At 36.3% G+C, this 23,396-nt stretch overlaps 2 protein-coding genes and 1 non-coding gene across 4 annotated transcripts; 1 reads left to right on the top strand and 2 right to left on the bottom strand.

The window, feature by feature from the left end:
* Window positions 1–11,249: 11,249 nt before the first annotated feature.
* On the top strand, window positions 11,250–11,402 carry LOC143543859 (U4 spliceosomal RNA). Its single transcript, XR_013137156.1, has one exon. It is a non-coding gene; the product is annotated as a U4 spliceosomal RNA (small nuclear RNA).
* Window positions 11,403–11,852: 450 nt separating this feature from the next.
* Window positions 11,853–13,455, bottom strand: LOC143543849 (FLUCTUATING-LIGHT-ACCLIMATION protein 1, chloroplastic-like). Of its 2 annotated transcripts, XM_077036080.1 has the most exons (6): window positions 13,166–13,455; window positions 12,955–13,057; window positions 12,696–12,751; window positions 12,423–12,596; window positions 12,188–12,301; window positions 11,853–12,106 (listed from the first exon to the last, which is right to left on the bottom strand). In XM_077036080.1, exons 1-6 carry the CDS (start codon window positions 13,433–13,435, stop codon window positions 12,014–12,016), a joined length of 810 nt encoding a protein of 269 aa, XP_076892195.1. In that variant the 5' UTR covers window positions 13,436–13,455; the 3' UTR covers window positions 11,853–12,013. The 2 variants fall into 2 exon arrangements, with proteins under 2 accessions (XP_076892195.1, XP_076892194.1); XM_077036079.1 differs by having other exon boundaries at window positions 12,423–12,751.
* An 878-nt stretch (window positions 13,456–14,333) lies between these two features.
* On the bottom strand, window positions 14,334–19,069 carry LOC143543855 (alanine--glyoxylate aminotransferase 2 homolog 1, mitochondrial-like). The gene is made up of 9 exons (XM_077036086.1): window positions 18,793–19,069; window positions 17,789–18,019; window positions 17,465–17,635; window positions 16,441–16,584; window positions 16,174–16,353; window positions 15,039–15,264; window positions 14,840–14,953; window positions 14,672–14,758; window positions 14,334–14,595 (listed from the first exon to the last, which is right to left on the bottom strand). Exons 1-9 carry the CDS (start codon window positions 19,000–19,002, stop codon window positions 14,552–14,554), a joined length of 1,407 nt encoding a protein of 468 aa, XP_076892201.1. The 5' UTR covers window positions 19,003–19,069; the 3' UTR covers window positions 14,334–14,551.
* Window positions 19,070–23,396: the final 4,327 nt, after the last annotated feature.

Raw genomic sequence — 23,396 nt, 5'->3', positions numbered from 1 at the left:
GCTCTAAGAACATATGTGTACGGGAATATATAAGAGAAGATCAAAGTTCACGGTAATATAATTAATAATAGCACGTAGTATAATTAATATTACTAATACATAAAATATATATTATATGACAAGAAAATAACATAATGGTGTGTGACTAGAATAAGGTGAAAAACAGTCCTTCATGTATTCCTTTCTCCCTAGAAATCTTTAACTTTAATTCTACGTCTCCAAAAATTCCTATCCTCAACCTTGTCCTCAGAGAGGTTTAATTCTATCAAATCATGCCTAATCCTCTCGTCCCAAGTCAATCTAGGTCGGCCTCTACCCCTCCTAAATTAAAACTCAAAATATAAATCATAAACAAAAAATGGGTTTATTGGATTTTAATAATCCATATCGAGTGGTATTGGACAATGATAATTCCTATTCATTTTATCACCACTGGCGGTCCCAAATTTCAAAAAATCGGCCCTCAATGGTCCCTCGTTAAAAAGGACTTAACTGCGTTATACTTTTTTTATAATTTCACACTAATTTTTTAGGGCTTTCGATCGGAAGGAGGATACGGATCGACTGATGTAAAACTTAACTCGAAATAGTGATCCAAACGACTTGAATTTTGCTTCAATTTGTGTGTTTGAACTTGGACCCCTCTAGGGGATGCCGCTTATTAAACCAAGGGCTCTGCCCCTTGGACCCCGTTAGGGGATGCCACCCCTAGAACCTCGCTGCCAGGGGCGCTGCCCCCGGACCCCCTAGCTAGGGGTTACAATAACTTAGTGGTATAACTAGAAGTAGTTAATTAATACTATGATTGATACACAGTTAGTCGTGCATAGCTCAAGAAGGGCATAACAGTAAATTCAGAGAGGAACCGTTTGCATGTGAGTTTCTAGCCCCACTTCCTTGTTATGTTTTCGGGGCTGTGTGCATACTTGATGTGATTAGTTAATACACTTACCTTAAGTGGTAAGTGTATGCCTTATATGATTTATGTATGAATGAATGCTTGACAATGTGTGAACGACTTCAGATATTGCATGTATTGCCAGGTGATAGTTTGAAGATGTGATTAAACATATATGATGTAGGAATGATGTATGTAAGCTATAGAAAAGATCAAGAGTATATATGAAAGTTATAATAAAGAATATATAGAAAGATATGGTATGGTTGTATGGAAAAAAAAAGAACCGGGCCCTAATAATACTCGAGAAATAAGGGAACCGAGCCCTAATACTACTCGAGGAAGAAGGGAACCGAGCCCTAATAATACTCGAGGAAGAAAGGAACCGGACCCTAATAATATTTGCGACGGAAAAGGGAACCGAGCCCTAATAATACTCGAGAAAGTAGGGCATAATGCTCTTTAAAACGTGTAAGTAAAGTAAGTATTAAAATATAAAAGAATGAGAGAAGTAAAGAATGAAATAAAGAAAGAATGTATATACTTATGTATGTACAAAAGAAAGATAAACAGGTAAGTAATATGTATCTTCGGATACGAATGAGTAAGTATGTGAATGTATTGTATGTTACCTGATTAACTTAAACTCACTCAGCGTAACTGACTTTTAGTATGCACGCAGGTAGAGGTGGCAATGTGAGTGGGTTGGGTTGGATTTGGGTGAAGGATTAGAATTGGTATGGGTCAAGACGGATATGGGGTCAGGATGGATTTTTAAAATAGAGGGTTATGTTTCGTTTTGATCGGTTCGGTGTTTTTGTTTTGTTTTGGTCAGCTTTTCAGTTGCATTTCGTTTTTTTTTGTTTCGTTTTGGACGTTTTTCTATGTCGGTTCAGTTTCATTTTGGTTTTTCTGTTTCGTTTCGGTCGATTCGGTGTTTTGTTTTGTTTTGGTCAGCTTTTCAGTTGCATTTCGCTTTTTTTGTTTCGTTTTGGTTGGCTTTTCGATTTCATATCGGTTTTTTTGTTTCGTTTTGGTCGTTTTTCTATTTCAATTCAGTTTCGTTTCGGTTTTTTTGTTTCGTTTTGATTGGTTCGGTGTTTTTGTTTTGTTTTGGTTAGCTTTTCATTGCATTTCGCTTTTTTTTGTTTTGTTTTGGTCAGCTTTTCGGTTTCATATCGGTTTTTTTGTTTCATTTTGGTCGTTTTTCTATTTCAATTCAGTTTCGTTTCGCTTTTTTTGTTTCGTTTAGGTCGGTTCGGTGTTTTTGTTTTGTTTTGGTTAGCTTTTCAGTTGCAATTCGCTTTTTTTGTTTCGTTTTTGTTAGCTTTTCTGTTTCATATCGGGTTTTTTGTTTCTCTTTGGTCGTTTTTCTATTCTGATTCAGTTTTGTTTCGGTTTGGTCGATTCGGTGTTTTTGTTTAGTTTTGGTTAGCTTTTCGGTTGCATTTTGCTTTTTTTTGTTTCGTTTTGGTCAGTTTTTCGGTTTCATTTTGTTTTTTTTTTGTTTCGTTTTGGTCATTTTTCTATTTCAGTTCAGTTTCGTTTTTGTTTTTTTTTTGTTTCGTTTCAGTCGGTTCGGGGTTTTTGTTTTGTTTTGATCGTTTTTTGGGTTTCGGATGAGTTTTGTTTCGCACATGATAGTTTGGGTATTTTGAATTAGATAAATTTTGGATAACTTGAGTATTTTGTTTTGACTCATTTTAACCTATAAATAAAACTCACTTGTATATTTCCAACCCATCCTAACCTCATTGAAGAAGTTTTTTTTATCCATCTTAATCCATTTTACTTTTAAAGTTTATCCATCTTGACCCAAACAATCCATTTGGGTTGGGTTTGCCACCATTACACGCAAGTAAATAGACTAAAGCAGCTAGTTTGAGGGAGACACATGGCAGGAACTGAGGAGGCTAGCATCTGAAGATTTGTCATGATGTTTTATAATTTATGTTATGTTTAAAAGACAAGTTATGAATGTTTGTAATGAATGATTGACCTTTATTAATATTCCGCGAAAGTTTTAATTAACTCTGATAAATAGAATTGTGTTTATGAGTAAATCAAAGTAGGGCACCGGGACCGGGGCCTTACAGAATGTCGGGTGCGAATTGATGGTTCACAGCTCACAATGTACTATCATACAATATAACATGATAATATATGTTTAATTATTTTTAAATAGTCAAAACATCATCCAAGTACATCAAGTTCAAGTAAATTACCAAAACACTCCAAAATTTAATCCAAACATTTCAAAACAAAATTGTTTAATTTAAATAGTCTTTTATAAATTTATTCTTAAGGTCTTGCAAGTTATCTCTTCACCTAGCTTCACACCAACTAATAACTTGCATATGCGTAGAAAATAACATAGTATTGTCAACACATGATTGAGTGAGAAAATCACTAGATATATTACAATAGTAAATATAATAAAAGGCAAAGCTGTTATTGTGAATGTAAAACAATCAAACCATGAGCAAATAAAAGGGTCAGTTGACCAAGTCTCACGAACTATGGCCACTATGAAGTAGTATAATCATAGCATAATGTGATTATGTTGAACCTCTCCGAATTGTTAGAATAAAGTAATCAAGTAACAGTTAGTCATTTGATTGAATACACGTACAAGGTATGACAGTTTGCTAGTGTGTATAATATAATACATAAATATTGTAAGTACGCATATGTCCCCAAAATATGTTTGAAAACAACAAATTAAAAGGGGGAATGATTTCTCACCTTTCACTTAAACGAGATTAGAAAGTAATAAGAATAAAGAATTATCGAACTTTAACGCATTGACTGAGATAATCCAAACAGACCTGAAACTTAAAGATAATAAACTAGTATTAAAACCGAGAATATATCTGCCGAAATCAATCCAAAAGGACGTATAGAACTCCGGTTATTAGATTTTTAATAAATAAGCGAGCTGGCACTGACTAGAATCTGAACAACAAGTCAGTTGTCGGGTTTTGGTTAATACACTTAAAATTTGATTTTGAACAAAAAAGTCTTATGAACCTAAAGCTAGTTCCGACCAGGAGTGTTAGAAATTGATCTGTCAAAGTTGTTAACCAAATTGCCCTTAAACGGGTCGGAGTCCAGTTGATACGTTTAATCCCCTCAATCCATAAATTGATTAAGGGTTATTGTTTAGTGGGTAATCATGAATGTATTTACAAAATATAACTTACCCGGAAGACGTTTAGAATGATGATAAATACTGAGTCAAAGCTCGTGAAACACCAAAGTCATATCGTCAGCTTGTTCTTGAAGACGAAAACACTAAAACCAAAGGATGGAGGTTAGGGAAATGGTGGAGGAATGATATTTCAGTAACATTCTAGAGTTTGGAGGTGTGGTTTGTTTAAATAGCCAGAGGTTCAATTTGTTGAATAAGAAAACGATTCGTTAAGGTAAACGAATATTGCATTTATAACAAAATTGAGTCTTTTGATCAATATAATAACAAATAAAAATGGTGAATGCACCTAGGCACTATTCCATATCAGATTATTTTTATTGGAGCTCAATTTTCGTGATTTAGGATCGATTAGGGAAAGAATTAGCATTAAACGAGGATCTTAAACGATTCTGGCTTATCTGATGGTGCTTCGCGCTACGCGAACCAACCAACAGGGGGTGCCCCTTCGCACTACGCGAAGGAAGGGTGCCTGTTGTCTAGAATTTGATTTTTGGCAGAAATAGCCCCCTGAAGTTCCAGAATTTGATTTTTGGCAGAAATTATAACAAACCACAAATAAAAGATAAAAGAGATAAGTGAAGGAAATTCCATCCCACATTGGTGGAGGAAAGAAATGGAGAAGGTACCACCATAGTATAAATAGGTTTGTAAGTTCTTGTCCCACATCGCTAGATTAATAAACTAGTGAGCTCTTTATAAGAAAGAAAATTCCTATGTTAATGTTCTTATAAGACATATCACACCCAGTGGTCCTAGCGGAGGGTGCGAAGCACCCAAAAGCGCACGCGCACGGGCTCGGGCACGGGCGAAGTGCGATGGGCGCAATGTGGCGCTTTGATGGCGCACTTTGCACTTCGCACGGCCGCCTTAGTATTTTTGTCTCTCATCGCGATAAGCGACAGGTTTAGGTTAGCCTCATCGCGTACCGCGATGACAGGTAACCTTATCCAAATATATGGCGGCGTAGCGATACGCGATAGGCTGATATAGTTACCCATCGCGTACCGCGACGTGGAGTTACGCAGAGGACACGTAGCCTGCCATGTGGCGTGCCACGTAGCAGGCCTAGGGCTAACTCGACATATGTAACATCCCCAAAATTTTGATCCAAATTTGACAACTTAGGAAAGTTGAGGGATCAAAAATAATATCAAGACAAGTCATGAGAAAATATTAAATAAGGAAGTATAAGAAAAATAAAGAGATAAAAATATTTCCTAAGTAAATTTTCTCACATAAAGAAAATAAGATAAAGAAAACCCATCCCACGTTGGAAGATGTAAGAAAGTGGAAGCATTCCACATGGGTATAAATAAGGAAATGGAATCCATCACACATGGAAAGTGGTAAAGAAATGGAAGCTCTTTATAAGAGAGAATTTCCATAGTTATATTCTTTTATGAATATCATGCACCAAGTAGTCCTAGCGGAGGGTGCGTAGCACCCGACGCGCACGCGCACGGGCGAGGACGATGGCGCACTTTGCACTTCGCACGCTCGCATCGCCGCGAGCCGCTTGAGAGTCGCCTTAGTATTTTTGGACAACGAGAACTAGACCCAGATATGACAAGCTATCAAAAGAAAAGGGACTGAAAATGAAAAATAATATACAGGGACCCATCGCGCTACGCGATGAGTCCAAGGAGACGGCCATCGCGTACCGCGATGGGCCGTGATGACACATCACACACGTGTCACACTCCGGTGACACGTGGCGGCAGGGCATGACACGTGGCAGAACGTGTCAGACCACGTGGCAGACGTGTCAGGCCACGTGGCGAGATCTCAGAAAAGTACCCGTCGCGATACGCGACGGTGTTGAAAAAGGGGCCCATCGCGTACCGCAATGGGATCCAAAATCAGCTATAAAAGGGAAGGCTCACGGCATTTCTCACACACACTCCCACACACTCTCTCTCTAAGTTACTTTCTCTCTCTACCTCGGTTTGCGTGCCGAGCATCGTTTTGCGTGCCACCGACCCTACAATCATCACCTCGTAATCCGTGCCAAATAACCGATGTTTTCCTCGAAGTGTGTGCCACCCAAGAGTAACTCGGCGTCCGCCTCGAAGTACGTGCACGACCCGGCGACACCTACGTATTGCCTCGATTCGCGTGCCAAGGAAGGTGGATCAAGAACGCTTCGAGAAACGTGCATATAGAGTAGAAGTGCTGCCCGTATAAACTTAGGAAATCTAACTCCGAATACCCGTGCGAGGTAAGGGGTTCTGCCTAAGTTATTATTTTATTATTATAAATGGCTTAGACCATAGTCGAAGTTATAGCCCGAACCTTGATTACGATTAAGAATAATATAACTTTTCTTAAGCAAAGGTTATAGTATTTCTTTAATATTAAGAAATATAATATTCAAAGAGTATAGATAAATAATGTTTCTTCTTGAAGAAGAAACTCAATATAGACGTTTCTTCCTGAAGAAGAAACGTAGCATATAAATGGTGAATGAATAAAAGGACTAAAGGTCCAAATGCTTTATATAAACAAATGTTTTTATCAAGGTTAAAGCTATACAAAACAGACTAAATGTCTGAAGCTAGATCGATGATCTAGTTATTTATACAAAATGTTATTCTCGTACTATAGGTCCGAGGTAACAAAACAAGAAGAAGAATCAAGAAAACAGGAATCAGTATCAGAAACTGATTATAAACAGAACTGGTGAATACGCCCCAAACCTTTTATAAAGAGTCAGAATGTTTGCATAGGATTTTCCAATCCTTAAAAACTTTGTGTACAATAATAAGAAACTGACACTCTGATTAAGAGTATACATGTGTCTGGATCCAAACATACATGGTGACTCGGCATTTCCCCGAGGCCATGCATATCATCAACATGCCTCTGAAGGTCTACGGGACTGTTCATTGAAATGATATTGTGTATATAATTAATTGTATATGGTACTTAGGATAATTTGATCCCAATATAGTTGGGTGCCTAATGAGTAGTCACAAAGGTATTATTGTTGGTTTCACAAAGGTATTGAAAATATATTTTTAGAGTCAGCGTTATTCACCAGCTTTGTGCTGACGTATTTTCCCACCCATGTTACAGGGAAACAATAAGGGTTATAACAGACAAGCAAGAAAGAATAGAAGATTGGAGTTATAGTCATTAGATGCTATCTAGTGGCTCAGATATTTTATTTCAAAATATTATAAAGAGTTATGTTTTATAAAGAAATGTATTTGAAATATCAAGCGGGTATTTAAACCCGAGTTTTTAATAAGTTTTCAATATAATAATAAATTTAAAGACTTCCGCTATAAAGCGCAACTCTGATTTATTTACAAAACCGGTACCAACTATTGGTCACACGCCTAGGCCCCTAAGTAAGGGTGTGACAACATAGCTACAAGATTCTTCGCGATACGCGACGACTTTCTATTTATGGCCATCGCGTACCGCGATGGGGTCCAAAACTTTCTATAAATAGATTGGCAACGGGACGTTCAAATCTCACACAAAATTTTTCTCTCTCTTTGAATTCACACACATATTAATTAATATTAAGTAGTATAATACCCGAGTGTTGTAACGATATCCGATCGAAAGAAATATACACGAATCCGAAGCTCTGCGTGTTAAGGTAAGACATTGTGCCATCGTGTAAAGTTTCTACTCTCGTGATTATCATTATGATTATTGGTTTTATACTAATCTAGGTATACTACATTGTGTTTATCCTAGGTGCTTAATACCAGGAGGTGATACTTAATTGTAAACTTGCAAGGTGAGACATTCGAGTTTTTGTACGACTCACATTTACGTGAGACAACTGTTTTTCCGACACTGTCATAATGATTTCAAAACCTATAAAACTCATGGCAGATGGTCTAAATGGTTTCAAATATATTTTAAAAGTATTTTAAATACATTATAGTGATTAAGTTTCTGTAGACTTACGGGATGGTTACTACTGGTATTGTGGGGTTTTGTATACAAGGCTTGCCTACTGGGCTATTACACGTTACTTATTGGACAAGTGTTAGCCAATAAGTAATATGACCACAGTCATAGATACGGTCGAGTAACAAGTACCTTTCGGTAATTTGTAAGCAGGCAGGTGTAAAAACATCTTAATGCTGTAACTGTAAAAGGTGTCATTTACAAATGAATGTACTCACCAGTATTTCTTGCTGATCAAATATTTTAAACATGTTTCAGGTGACTTGTTAGAGACAAAGGAATGATGCATGCGGGCTTCCAGCTTAACTAAGTGGCTTGTCACCAAAATAAAGAAACGTGTTTTGTAAATTATGGTTTGACCCTATAAAACTTATGTTTGTATAAAAAGGGATTAAATTCCCGGTTTATTATAATAATAATCATGGTATTTTTATGACTCTGATCATTTTTCCTAACTACGGTTCTGATGAAATATTCCGCTGCAAAATAATTTAATAAACACTGATACCACCAATCAATGTTCACAGCTTCCCTCCCAGGGTATAGGGGTCGGGGGCTGTGACAGAAATAGCCCCCTTAAGAGTTTTTAAGGGCTATTTGACGTAACAAAAAGTTATAAAATATTAAACACAATAAATTACTAATAAATGCACGACTTTATTGATCTGAAAGATTCGAATTACATTCTCAAATTGGGTAAACAATTACGAATACTAATATGAAAAGTCCGAACTGTTACAACAGCAGCCATATCATGAATCTTTTCACAGTTCTTATCAGCAACAATGGGACCTGCTGTGGCTCTGCTCTGGTATATGGCCTGAGAATGACACCATTCCGAAAATGAAATGATTTAATATTTCAATTCAAACACGGTTTCATTTTCTAATTGAACACTTTTAGAATGACATTATAATGCATTCTCAAAGTTCAGATTCTAAATTGCCAACGAGGGATTCATGAATCCATGAACTTCTAAATATTAATGCATATGAACAGCTTGAATCGGTCTAGTATTTTACCACAACAAAGTTCTATTCGAAAAGCCTATGTACCTGATTCATTCATTTATACTTACGGCTGTAAACAAACCGAAAGCACTGCGGTTTCTTCCTTGTATGGAATCTAACTTTGGATCTTTTGGATGACGACTCCCGGATCCCGTCTAGTTTCACGTAAGTTAGCGATGAAATTTAAAGAAAGTAAGCTATAATTTAATTTAATAATGAATTAACTACATTATATAAAAAACATGAATTCCAGTCTGCTGAGCAAGATAAACTTGTATTTTTGTGCTACAACTTGCAGTTTGACTTGTGAGAAGTCAAACAATCAACTTTAACCCCGAATTTGTCTAATATCAAGTCGTCATCAGGTAAAATCTAGAGGAAACAGTGTCTTAAAATCACAGCAAAGGTGAACTCAGAAATATGATCACCTTAACCCCTAGGTGTGTAATGTGATACTTGCAATATATGACATTATTTAAACATGTATGATCAAACTATGTACATCTGTCTACAATGTGAATGGCATAAGCTTATTTAACTCTACTCCTAAATCAATAATTAATGAATCCACAGCTAACACATTTTGCTTCTTTAGATATTGTGATTGATATCTACTTGAGAATTAAACAGAAGGTAAAACTTGTTCACATGAGTTAACATTAGAAACACCTGATTGCACTACAATCAAACTATGCACAAAGTAATTAAAGCCTATGCTGCAAATTCCACATAAATTTGGAAATTAATGCCTCGATTGATGGATTAAACTTGTGCATCCGACTCTCCATGCGCGTGCTGTAGCAGGAATTCAGTCGGTGTACCGACACGCAATAAAAACGTAGGTTAAACAATAATTTAGCTAAAAGGAAAAAAAAAAGATCAACGGATTGAAAGTCATACACGTCTAACAGGCTTGGTCATTGTAAGTACCTAAAGTTCTTATAAGGATAAGCTGTCAATTACTTTAATTTACGTCTTAATTACTTTAACTCGCCTAAACACATATTGACCTGTTCCATAACCCGCCCACAAAAAACAATAATTTGTTTTATTTGGCCCATTTAAGATTAAAAGATTTCAAATGAACCCAGCAAAAATGTGTCAAGATGGCCAAACGGGTTGAAAGTTAACACAACCAGATCTTTCCCGACCCACTTGAGCCATATCAACGCATTAAGAAAATGGCATGTTTCAACTAAATACTAATTGACCCGTCACACAACCCCCCACCTAAAACAATGGATAAACGACCAATAAAAAGCTTAATTTGATTTCTATCCGATCTCAAGCAGGTCAAATACATAAAGTGAGTCGGCCCAAGTAGAACATTATGCATTCCAGCCATCTTGCTTTTACAGTTTGGGCGTGCATCAACCGGCTAAGATTCTAAGCAAAACACTCTCACAAACAAGTCTCAAAACATGAAGTTTTCCCATAAAATGGTCCATGGTCGGTATTAAGGTTGTGTGGTGTATCAACCATCCAAAGCACAAATCCAAACGGGATACATCAACAAAACAACCACCTCACATGTCATTCACAGGTCAACTATGTATGGGAAATTTTTCAAGAATATATGTTTTAAGTTTGGAGTGAAATATTTTACTTTGTTGATCAAATAACATTTCACTAACGATTTTTCTCAGTATCTTGGCCCGAGAATAAAAGCAAAAATCAGATTTTGACTTATTGAAACGAACATAATATTTCATGTGAATAGACCAAGCACGCTTCAATCGTGCCTTCAACCATCAGCGCATCTTAGTGACAAGTGAAACATTATATTTTAGAAATAACTAAATGGTTGATTATGATTGAAAAGTTAAATTATATCGATGTATGAATCGAGCTAGAAGGCTTTATGCATTTAAACTGCAGTGCTTAAAGCTGCATTGCTGCTTAGAGTTCTATAGTTTCTAGTTGCTTATAAACCATCACTTTTTAGTTTTTATAAAGAAAATGTCAAGCTAGAACTACATTTCATAGCAGCGAATATTCTTGTAGAATACCATGGATGTTTAATCTTACAAAGCGCTGTCTTATTTTGTTAATATGATAACTATTTGCACATCTGGTGCTATACTACGTTTTGCCATTTATGTTTTTGAGTTTGTGATTGATTCCACATCGGTTGGGGGATATGAAAGGAGGTGAGGTCTGGGTGTATAAAAGAGGGCTCTGGGTGAAGCTTATGGGCATCTTTGCGCTTTGGGCAATGACGCTGCTAATGAGGTAATAACCGAGACGCGTCAATTGCTGGTTGAAAACTATTTCCAAACCTCCTCCTTGGCTTTGGGTCTCCCTTAGCCATCCAGAATTTTCTGGAAGGACTTTCTCTTACGGTAAAGTTCTACAATCTAAGTTCCATAATTTTTTTGTCCAAGATTCCCCATTGCTGCCCCCCGCGGGAGTCCGGGCCGTGTCTCAGTCCCAGTGTGGCTGATCATCCGAAAAAACCAGCTAAGCATCATTGGTTTGGTCAGGTAAACAGCGCTTTTTAGCTTTCTTCAGGATTTGGCCCGAACTGTTCGGCAGATTCCCACGCGTTACGCACTCGTTCGCCACTTTGTTCTCAACTCTTCTCACCTCCTGGGCGAGACTAGCTACCTTTAGCTAGGAGCCTCTTTTCCTTCTGGCCAGCTCCCCGAAAACAACGTTCGACTTGCATGTGTTAAGCATATAGCTAGCGTTCCTTCTGACCCAGGATTAAACTCTTCTTTTGACTATGATTTGGCCTTTTATATATGAATATAATTTGCTGTTTAATAGCAGAAAATGAGAAATACCATAGATTTGTTAACTAGTTTTAGATAGTAAGCATACAGAGTGCAATAAAAGTAAAGCATACACTAAGAAGTAAACTATTTAGATAGATATGTAGCATAATATAAAACCCACATCCTACATCAACAGTTTGTTACTTTGGAATAATACTGTGTTTCTGCATCTGTTCATCATCGTCTACAACGGAAGCAACAACGGAAAATCTTTAAGCACTTCTTTTTCAGTAAGAGAATCATCTTCCTTTTGTGGGGTCCATAACACATCAGCTGCCTGTAAAATAAACAAAAACTTAGCAAACAAACACTAAACACTCATATTATATGAGCTAGCAGAGAACACAATAGTTCTCACCTTAATATCGTTTGAAGGGATAGATGCAAGCTTTTCCAAAGCTATCTTCAAAAGTTCCCTGCTTTTGACCGACGGCAGTTCATGAAAGCCGCTAGCAGCCACAACGACCGTAACCTTTTAACCACAAAACATATGCTATTAGTCGAGGAATGTTTGAAATCTTTGTGTTTCGAGAAAGATTATGTGATAATGAATAATTAGAATCGAATAATTAGTTGTAATAAAACGTACTCACCACGATATATTTGTTACAGGCCTCATAATCAAATAAATCCGTATAACTTGGTGCACTTTGTTTTCTGATATTGTTGAAGTTGACTAGAGTCTCCTTATTAAATTTAAGTCTTTCTTCTATAGAAAGTTTATTAAATCGTTTCTCGCATTCGTCTGCTCCCCTATTCACTTCCACCTGCAAAATGTCATTAAACATAGATTCGGATAGATAAGGTTTCACGTGGCAGGTAAAAGGGTCTAATGATCTTTGGTTATGTAACAAATTAATACTTACAGAAGAATAACCGGAAATGCCGTAATCAAGATGTTTAAGCATGGATAGTGTTGTCTCTATAATCAAACATAAATCAGTGTCAATTGTTATGGAACTATTAACAAAATCATACATCTAGCCTAAATTTTAATTGCAATGCGCGAGTCTTGAATTATTCCAAACAAAAGATAACTTCGTGACAAAAAAGGTGTTTTTTTAAGGTTACCGTAGTAGAAACAAATTTAAAGACTGACAAAATCATTATCGGTTATTGTTTTACCTTGTAGCATATAACCGATGCCCTTTGGGGTAGAGGTATCAACTGACTCCGCTATCTGATTGAGATTCTTTTGCAGTGATCTAGCCGTATCCGACAATGCAACCTTATTATTAACAAAACACAAGGTTATAAGTAGCAGTTACCCACAAATTGTAGTATGAATGGCATAATTTGAAATTTGTGAAAGAAAACAAGTAGTAAACATATATACCTGAAGCTTAAGAAGACTTGTTTTGTGACGATCATCATGCGCATACCTTGTTAATAACAAGTAAATTGCAATAACAAAACCAACGATAATGCCAAAATCAAGGAGGCCAAAGTTATGATCAGACACATGATGAGTGGTAGAAGAAGAACAACATCCATAACAACTTCTAGAGGATCTTTGAAAGCAATAATCATCTGAATAATAAGAGTCGAATCTGGAGGTGGATTTGCTAGAAGTTCGTGACGAAGCACGAAACGAAGTTCCGCCCATTCGCCCACCAGAATCAGCAGCGAACGACACATGGTGATCGCACACCATCAATATTAATAATAAAACCACTCTAGTAATTATGATGATGGCCTTCTTCATTTACTTAAATTAAGTTTCTTTCTTTCTCTCTTTAGAAATAAATAATTTGAAATATGTTAAAGAGTGACATTTGGTGTATAATTTATAGATAGATGGAAATGTTTTTCCTTAACACCATCAACAAGGTACCTGTGTGGTGTGATCAGTGAGTCTTCTGGTTGAAGCTTCCTTCTGTTGTTGCCCTTACCCTTCTTACTTCTTACATTGCACCTTCTCTCATGTCAATTATTATTATTATTTTCTTTTCAAATATATCATATAATAATAACCAAGGGGGAAGCTTCCTTCTGTTTTTCTCAATAGTTATTTTAAATATGAACTTGATTATTTTGATACTTTTTAGTGTGTTTTTCAAAATTTCCAATATGTTTGTAATAATATTTATATATCATATAAATGCTTATAATAATAATAAAAATAAAAAAAGAGAGAGCTAAAAGGGACTATTTTTCTATTTATTTTCGGGATGTTGTCACCAACTTGCACTTCACTTTTTTATGTTGCAAAATGATCTTTATATATCACAATTCTGAATCCGGCTTCAGAAACCGAACGCAATAATTTTAGTTGTCTTGTTCTCATTGTGGTAAGGTGCACCTAGGCACAACTCACAAGCGATCTCAGGCGATGGAGGCTTTGCTTCACTGCCAAGCAAGCAACGTGTCGGAGACGTGAGAAGGCATGCATGCACATATCAGATTGACCGTTATCACAGTAATCATTATTAACTTATAATTACAACTATACACATTTCCAGTTATTAACTTTCCTCCATATGCGGCAAAAGGAATGAGCCCGCACTTTATTTCTGGCTTTGAATGACAAGCTGGTTTTATTTATTCAGTTCTTTTCTGTAATCAAAATGAAGTAATGCCAAAAACAAAGCAGATTCAACAAGGTATCTAGCCAACTGGTAATACAACCTTAAATTGCAATATTAACTAGCCATGTTGGACTACCAGCAACGAATGCATTGGTACTTTGCATGAAGATCACACGACTCGAGCTTCCCAGCGATCACAGCTTTGACATTGAATAATCCAACGCATCAACAAGGAAATCTGCACACAAAAAATGCATGCATATATAAATGTATGTATACGTGTATGTGTATCATATGAATATGTAGATAATTACCTGCATCATCTTTGTTGAAGCACATAGGAGGTTTTATTCTGAAAACATTCCCATGCAATCCACCTTTGCCAACTAGAACACCTAGCTCTACATTCACAAGCGAACAAAAAATATATTTACAAACATGCTTAATATTATATTAAAAAATGGACCAATTTATCTGCATACCGCGTAGTTTTTCAAACAGAACCGCAGTTTCGGCTTTAGCAGGCGTTTTATCTTTGCGGTCAGTCACGAGCTCAATGCCAACCATCAACCCTCTCCCCCTCACATCTCCAATTACTAAACAATATTAACAACATATATAAGTGATAATCATAATGTGAGATTATTTCCATAATGTCAAGTTCAAGAGAAAATTAATTACTGTCATGTTTTTGTTGAAGATTCTTCAACTGCCTGATCAAATGGGAACCGACATCCGCACAATGTTTTTGACGGTTTTCTTTATCAATAACTTTGAGCACCGCAAGTCCACCCGCTGAGCATACCGGGTTCCCTCCAAAAGTGTTGAATTGTATTTTCTGAGCCAATGTTTGTGCTATTTCAGGTGTTGTAACCACTGCTCCTAACGGTAAACCGTTACCAATTCCCTGAAATAATTAATCAAAATATGTTACTTGGATAAAAACATATATAATGAAATTCAGAAAATAGCCACATGAGTGAAGGTTATTTTATGTATTATTTGTATTAACGGTCCAGACAAAAAAAGTAGAGATGGCGATTTTGAGTTGGAACTAGGTTTATTTTATATGTTAATAGGCCGAACAAAAATTTAACTAGAAAGGAAAAGGTATGAAACTGAAAAATACGAACTCAATAAAAAACCGATAGTTTAAATTTATGTTTTCATAAAAACAAAATTTCAGTTCGGTTTCATTTTTACATGTAATAAAAACCAAAAATACCGAACCAAATGTATGAACTTTCATTTTTTATTTCGAAGGTCAAGTAATTTATAAGAATTTAATAAATAGTGCAATCAAAATATGCTAGCTCAAATGTATAAGTATCAATTAATCATTAATTAACAAAGAAATTCAGGCTAACATTCATTATCTTGGACCAAGTGTTTTTTTTTGGCCCAAAAATTCCAAAGACAGATGATAAAAACCGAAAAAACCAAAACCGGACGGTTTTCAAAAATTCAAAAACCTACTTTTCGGTTTTAGCTCAAAACTGACCCATGCCTACCCATGCAAATGGGTAAATAGTGTGCTTTTATTATGCATAGATTATCCCAAGTTGTTTTATTAGAAACCTAAGATGCTTATTTTAACAATATAGCTTTTGTAGTAATATTATCGCATTAACTATTTATTAAAAAACTATAAAAGCACAAAAATATCTAAAATGGTAAAAACAAGAACAATAATTAATTAAATCAAAAGAACAAAAAACATGATTCAACCCGTTACCCAACTCATCTGACCCACCCATTTTGCAAACTCTACCAATCATTTTTCATTCACAAAAATGCTAATAGAAAATATAAACACCTTAGCCATAGTGACAATATCAGGAATGACATCTTGGGTTTGAAACCCCCAATAATGGCTTCCCGTGCGACCAAACCCCGTTTGAACTTCATCAGCAATACAAACACCACCCGCTTTACGCACCATTTCATACACCGATTTCAAGTATCCAGGCGCCAGCTCAACCGCCCCACCAACTCCCTAAAATTCCATCAAGATTCCAACTTTATAAATAAAGTATAAATCTTTTTAACATATTATATAACAAAATTCCAATTTAACACTAACCTGAATGGTTTCAGAAATAAAACCCGCAACTCTTCCTGATGTACCATGATCAATATGATCTTGTACATCTTGAGCATATAAACTACCATCAGAACCAAACACTCCACGGTACGGATTAGGGTTTACAACATGATGAATTTCACCCTACAAAGATTGCAATTTTGACCCATTTATCAGTAGTAAAAGGGATGATTTGGGTTTGACTTTTTCTCAAACGGATCAAATTAGCTAGAATGGAAACGGGTTAAAAAGGTCAAAAGTTGGCCAAAGTGTGTTCAAAATGCATAAAACTAGGCATGTAAACGAACCGAACGAACATGAACCGGGCATGTTTGTTCATTTAAGTTTAATAAATCAAATATTCGAACACGAATGGGGTTTTGTGCTCGTTTGTTAGAAAAATGAATGTGTTCATCTTCGTTCGTTAATAGTATATACAAACGGTACACGAAAACTGGACATAGATGAACGAGCATAACTAAGCAAACACTAATTAAAAGTAAACATGAATATCAATATGTAGGGCCTAAAAATTAAATAAAACTAACGGGGCTAATAATTTAAATGAATACCAAAACGAACAAACGCAAACTAACAAACGTAAACAAACACACGTTCACAAAGATACGGACGAGACATGTGTTCATGTTCGTTCATTTAACTATGAACAAAAAATTTTGTTAATGTCCGTTCGTTTAATAGATAAACAAACATAAACGAACTTCTTGCCGAAACGGTTCACTGAACATTCGGTCCGTTTACAGGCTTACATAAAACTGCCTAACTCATTTTATTAAAAAAACTGTAATAATATAGTTTTATTGGATCATATCTTGTACATTAACATTTTACAAAATTCAAAAAAGAAAAAAAAGTATTTGCAGGTCAACGGACACTCAGTTACTCCGCATGTACTTGTTTTGACCCGAACCCATTTGACCCATTACACAGCCGGCAGCCCGAGCTAATAATTTTAGTTATACATATGCCAGTTAGTTTTTCAAGATTTATTTAGTAGAAATACCTGTGGTATCGGGTATTTCCATGTATTCAAAGCTGTTAATCCAATTGTTCCCGCACTTCCACCATGATATGCATTTCTCAAAGCAATCATCCCGAGATTGCCACTGTACAGTCGCGCCATTAACATTGCCAGCTCATTAGCTTCAGTTCCAGAATTAACAAAATACATCACCTGTGACATACTATATTATCATCAAACCAAACTTTTACAAAAACTATTCTTGTAAATATGTGTACCACCATATTTAAAATCAAGATGATTGCTTTTAACTTCAACATTTGTGTAACATAAAGAAATAAAAAGAGTGTAACATAAAGAAACAACCTTTAGATTTCCAGGCATCTTTGCTGCTAATCCCTCTGCAAAATCACCAATTGCGTGGTGTAAATATATAGTTGTAGCATGCTGAAGAAGCTTGTTTTGCTCTTCAATAGCCTTCAAAATTTCAGGATGACAATGACCACATGAAACCGTTACTATCCCCGCAAAGGCATCAAGATAACGCCTCCCGGTTTCATCAAACAAATACTGCATCTTCCCTTCAACTATATTAAGCTACAATCACAAAACATACATAACAAAAATTATATTTAACCTCTCAAGTCCAAACAGTACACACTCCTAGGTCAATAACTGTAAAAATCCCATATCAATCATTCAACTTTCAGTTAGTCAAATTTTAGGCAAAAAATTGCAATTTTATCATTTTTTTTTTTTGGTATAACTGATTTGATGCATACATGCATATAGCCACATGATTATATCTAATAAATGTAGAAGTCCCAAATTAATCATTCAATTAGTCAAATTTTTGGTAAAAAGTAGCAATTTTTTTGTGAGCATGATTGTTTTGATGCATACATGCATACAGTATTATAATCTTGACAATTTTTATATCTAGTGAATGTAAAAATCCCAAATTAATCCTTCAATTAGTCACTTTTTGGACAATAAGTTGCAATTTTTTTGTGGGTATGCTCGATTTGATGCATATATGCATACAGTATTAAAGTCTTGAATACTATTATATCTAATGAATGTAAAAATCCCAAATTAATCATCCAATTAGTCAAATATTGAGCAAAAAGTTGCAATTTTTTGTGGGCATGAGTATTTTTATGCATACATGCATACAGCACTATAATCTTGACAATTATCATATCTATCTAGTGAGTGTAAAAATCCCAAATCAATCATTCAACTAATCAAATTTTGTGCAAAAAGTTGCAATTTTTTTGTGGGCATGCTTGATTTGATGCATACATACATATAATAAATATATAAAACCTCAACATTATAATAATTAAACAAGAGGGAAATGAGATTACTGGTTTCTGATAATAATGGAACAGAGAAGGCCCAAGATACTTCTTTCGTTTCTCAAACACTTCATCGGCTAATGGGCCTTTGTACGGCACCGGCTGATAATCAAACGGCGGAAGCTCCGGCGGCTGAACCGTCGAGAGGCGTCGGATGGATGAAAGATTGGAAACCCACTTGGGATTTAGGAAATAAGTGATGGGTTTTCGGTTTAACATTGTAAAGGTTCAATCTTGATGAGTTTGATTGGAAGATGATGATGAAGGGTTAAATGGTATGGTGTATCTAAATCTTGATGGATGAGTGAGAGTGAGGTGGAATGAGGTGGAATAAAGATTATGTTTATCTACTAATAATATGCATGTGTTGAATTCCACTAACCTAGTGATTATTATAATCATATAGAGTTAAAGTGGGGTGGATGGATGAGTTGTATAAAATTGTTCATTCAAGATTTGTAAATTTTTAAATTGATATGATATTATAATATATGATGGATATTGATGGTTGTGTAGTTCAGACCTTGACCTGGCCTACCAAAAGTTTTGCTTTTTAATTTAGAACCGGTTGAACTCCTCACGACGATGCAGCTAGCGGGACATTGGGAATTTAGTTCAAGTCGGTATCAGTTTGGTACGGTTATTAAGGTATGGTCACACGGTAATTGAAAGAAAAGCCAAAAGAAATATAGTTGTGATATACCTAAAAGGATATCGATATGTGTTTTACATCGATCGAAAACCATAGAGATGAAGAAAGTCGTAACGTAGGAATTTGCCGTGATCGAAAACCAAAAAATAGTTGTGACAGTCACGGAAAGCAAGAAATTTGTCGTTCAAAAAAAAGGAACGTGGAAATTAAACGTAGTATGTAGGTTTCGAACTTTTACACCCAAATTCCACATGCAAAACTCCATATTCCGTCACTTGTTTGAATGAAGACACGTTACGTTCGTTCCACTCGTTTCCACTAACTAGAATACACCCATTTTATCAAATTATACATGCGGCGCACTCCGATTTGGTAGAAAGTAAGGAATATGCATTTGTATAATTTACACATTCATTTTAAGGTCACAAGTTCAACCGATGTTAAACCAAATTAATATTTCTTTCTCATTTTCAATATAGCACATGGTCCCACATCGTTCAACTTAACTTGAGAAACTCAACTTGTCACTTTTCTTTGTATTAAAGTGGCAGTCCCACACCGCCCAAAAACACGCTTGGGCTTTAAACCTGTTAACACGCCTTTATTTTATAGCAGTATGATTTGTTTTATATAAGTTGGAAACTGATTTTCTTAGATAATTATAAACTAGAAGGAAAGTCACACAAGTTAATGGCGATTATAGTTATCCATCTCACTACCACCATGCTATTAAGTAAAGTGAATAAGTCTACTCATGCATCATACATACACAATATATAGATGTTATTATTTGAAGTCTCATTATCAAAATAGAAAGAAAGTAGTTGCATACTTGAATAGAACTCCTTTATCAAAAAGTTCACCGAGGTTTTTGTAGCTTAGCGTAATGGCGGACCCATTAATATTTTTCATTGGGTACGGTCACTCAATATAGCAGTCGAAAGAAGAAACTAAAGAAATATAGTTGTGATATGCGTAAAAAAATATCGACACGTGTTTTACATCGATCGAAATCATAAAAATGAAGAAAGTTGTAATGTAGGAATTTGTCATGATCAAGAACCAAATAAATATTGTTGAGATATGCATGGGTTGCAAGAAATTTTCCGCTCAAACAAAAAGGATGGAGGGGGAAATTAAACGCGGTATGTAGATTTTGAAATTTCACACCCAAGTTCCGCATGCAAGGAACTTAACAACTCCACCGACACAGAGTTATTGTTTTAATCCGCTTCGAATGATATTTATAAAAAAAGTACTTCGTAGTTGATAATGGTACAGACTCACAAAATGACTATTATTATGTCACAGCCCCCGAACCCATACCCCGGGAGGGGAGCCGTGAACGCGAGTGGTGGTATCGGTGTTTATTATTTAGCAGCAGAAAATTCATCAGGACCGTAGTTAGGAAAAATTATCAGAGTGTATAATACCATGATTTTTATTTCATCTGGTTGGATAAAACTCATTTATATCCTTACATATGTTTTATAAGGATAAACCCTATTTTACAACAAAAAAAAAAGTTTCTTTATTCTGGTGATAAGCCACTTATTTAAGCTGGAAGGCCTGCGGGCACCATTCCTTTATCTTTATCATCTCACCTGAAACATGTATTTTAAAAATATTTGATCTGCAGAAAATACTGGTAAGTACATTCATTTGTAATGGCACATATACAATTACAGCATTAAGATGTTTTTACATCTGCTAACACTTGTCCAATAAGTAACGTGTAATAGCCCAGTAGGCAAGCCTTGTATACAAACCCCACAATACCAGTAGTAACCATCCCGTAAGTCTACAGAGACTTAATCACTATAATGTATTTAAAATACTTTAAAAATATATTTGAAAACATTTAGACCATCTGTCATGAGTTTTATAGGTTTTGAAATCATCGCGATGGGTTGATAAGTCATCCCCATTTCTGACGCTTGTCAGGCAAGTCTGCATAACTTCCACGTCGCGTATCGCGATGAGTCACTTTGGGAGTTTATCGCGTATCGCGATGGACACGTAAGCTTCTGGATAATCTACACGTCATCGCGTAACGCGATGAGGCTAACTAAACCCGTCGCGTATCGCGATGGGTAATTTTAATTTTCCACAAAAATACTAAGGCGGCCCTTAAGTGGCTCGCGGCGATGCAAGCGTGCGAAGTTCGCCCATCGCCCGTTCCCATGCGCGTAAGCACCCTCCGCTAGGACCACTTGAGAGTGACCTATCATATAAGAATATTATTATAGAAACTCATTTCCTTATAAAGAGCTTTCATTTTCTTTCAAGTTTCCATATGAGATCAAATTCCGTTCCATATTTATACCCCATGTGGGAACTTTCATATTTTTCCATCTTTCAAAACCCATGATTTCATTTATTCAAAGTGGGGTATTTCCATTTTCTTATTTTATATTTTCCACCATATGTTTTTGGAAAATTTGGAAATGTTATATATTAATATATAGATATATAATGAGAAACATTATGCTAAACAAGTTACCTAAATTAACATTGATTGCAAGTTTACAATTTCTTTCATAGTTTCATATATGCGTAAATAACATCATAATCTGTGGCGCACATTGGGTAAAAAGGTCTACAAGTCAAGCTCAACATGATTGGTCACGTTTTTTGATGGTTCATGCAATTTTTTTTAGTTAAAGAAACATAGATATTACATCAATATAGCAGGTAGGCGGACAACAAGCTGCGTCGTCACCCCTTTCTGAATTGCAAACCCTAACCTGCTAAAGACATACCCCTGCCCCTTTGGAGTCGACACATTGCGATGCACAACCTGTTGGACCCTGGTTAGGAAACGGATAGCTTCCGGTGCCAAGGAGCCAAATGTATCAAAAGCCAGAGGGACAAAAACATGTTGGTTCTCTTCGCAGGCTTTAGCATGTTTCTCCACCTTCTTCGTTTCAGCCCTTTTCATTGCTTGCCCAGCTACAAACCCATTATCCCTCAAACCAGCTAAGGGAGATACCCCTGTGAGATCAACACAAGCGTGTTTTTCCCCGGCCCAACCAAAGACGAGCAAATCTGCCGGTCGTAGAGTGGATCTCCCTTCCGAGGGGTCTGTAAGGAAGTTTACGGGGGCTTCCTTTTTAGCTGATATCCCATCTCGCCTTAAGATGTCCCAAAGAACGTCCCGCACCCAATCATGTCGGTATTTGAACCCAGGCATCTCCTTGCAATGAACCGCATGCTCTCCGAATTTATCCAGGCAAGCCTTACGGCAGATCGGACATGTTTCGTCTTCTGGGTACATTGGGACCATCAAACGGTACTTAAGAATGGCCCTATACTTGACCGCAGACATGCTTTGTCCCAAGCCATCAATCGGGATAACGGTTAGAAAATCTTGGGCATGAGGACCTTGTAAGCATTCAATAACCGCCTTCTGTCGGGGGGACAATCCAAAAACTTCTCCCAGGCTCTGAGCGATTTTGCCAAAAAGGGCATTCGCCAAAGTTTTTTGAGGCTTTGGTGGGGCGGTGTCCATATTAGAGAAACCGCCAATGTCAAAGTCTGGGAGAGCGCCATTTAGGCATTCCAGGGTCTGCACGTAGTCTGAGTCCAGGTCGACAACCCCGCTATTCCTTAAGATGTGATTCTGTAACTTCCAAGACTGAGCCCTCGATGCTACAAAAGCGTAAACCCCAACATCATGAGCCGAAAGAAGGCCTAAACCCTCTAAGCGGATCGGTAAAGATGCAAGTCGCCACTGAAGATCACCAAAGAACGGGCCTCCATATACAACTATGTCTTCATGCAATTTGTACCAAATATGTGATATGTGTCAAATTGGTTACACTCTGACAACGTTGTCTCTTTCCACCAACAATATTATACCGCATGTTTGAATAAACACACGTTACGTTCGTTCCACTCATTTCCACCAACTAGAATACACCAATTTTATCAAATTATACATGTGGCGCACACCGATTTG

The sequence above is a fragment of the Bidens hawaiensis genome, unplaced genomic scaffold (assembly GCF_021521415.1).
Source record: "Bidens hawaiensis isolate Kalapana, Puna unplaced genomic scaffold, B.hawaiensis_p1.1 tig00013327_1, whole genome shotgun sequence".
NCBI classification, from domain to species: domain Eukaryota; kingdom Viridiplantae; phylum Streptophyta; class Magnoliopsida; order Asterales; family Asteraceae; genus Bidens; species Bidens hawaiensis.
Note: the sequence above shows the minus strand (reverse complement) of the source record. Positions and strands in the feature narration are given on the sequence as shown.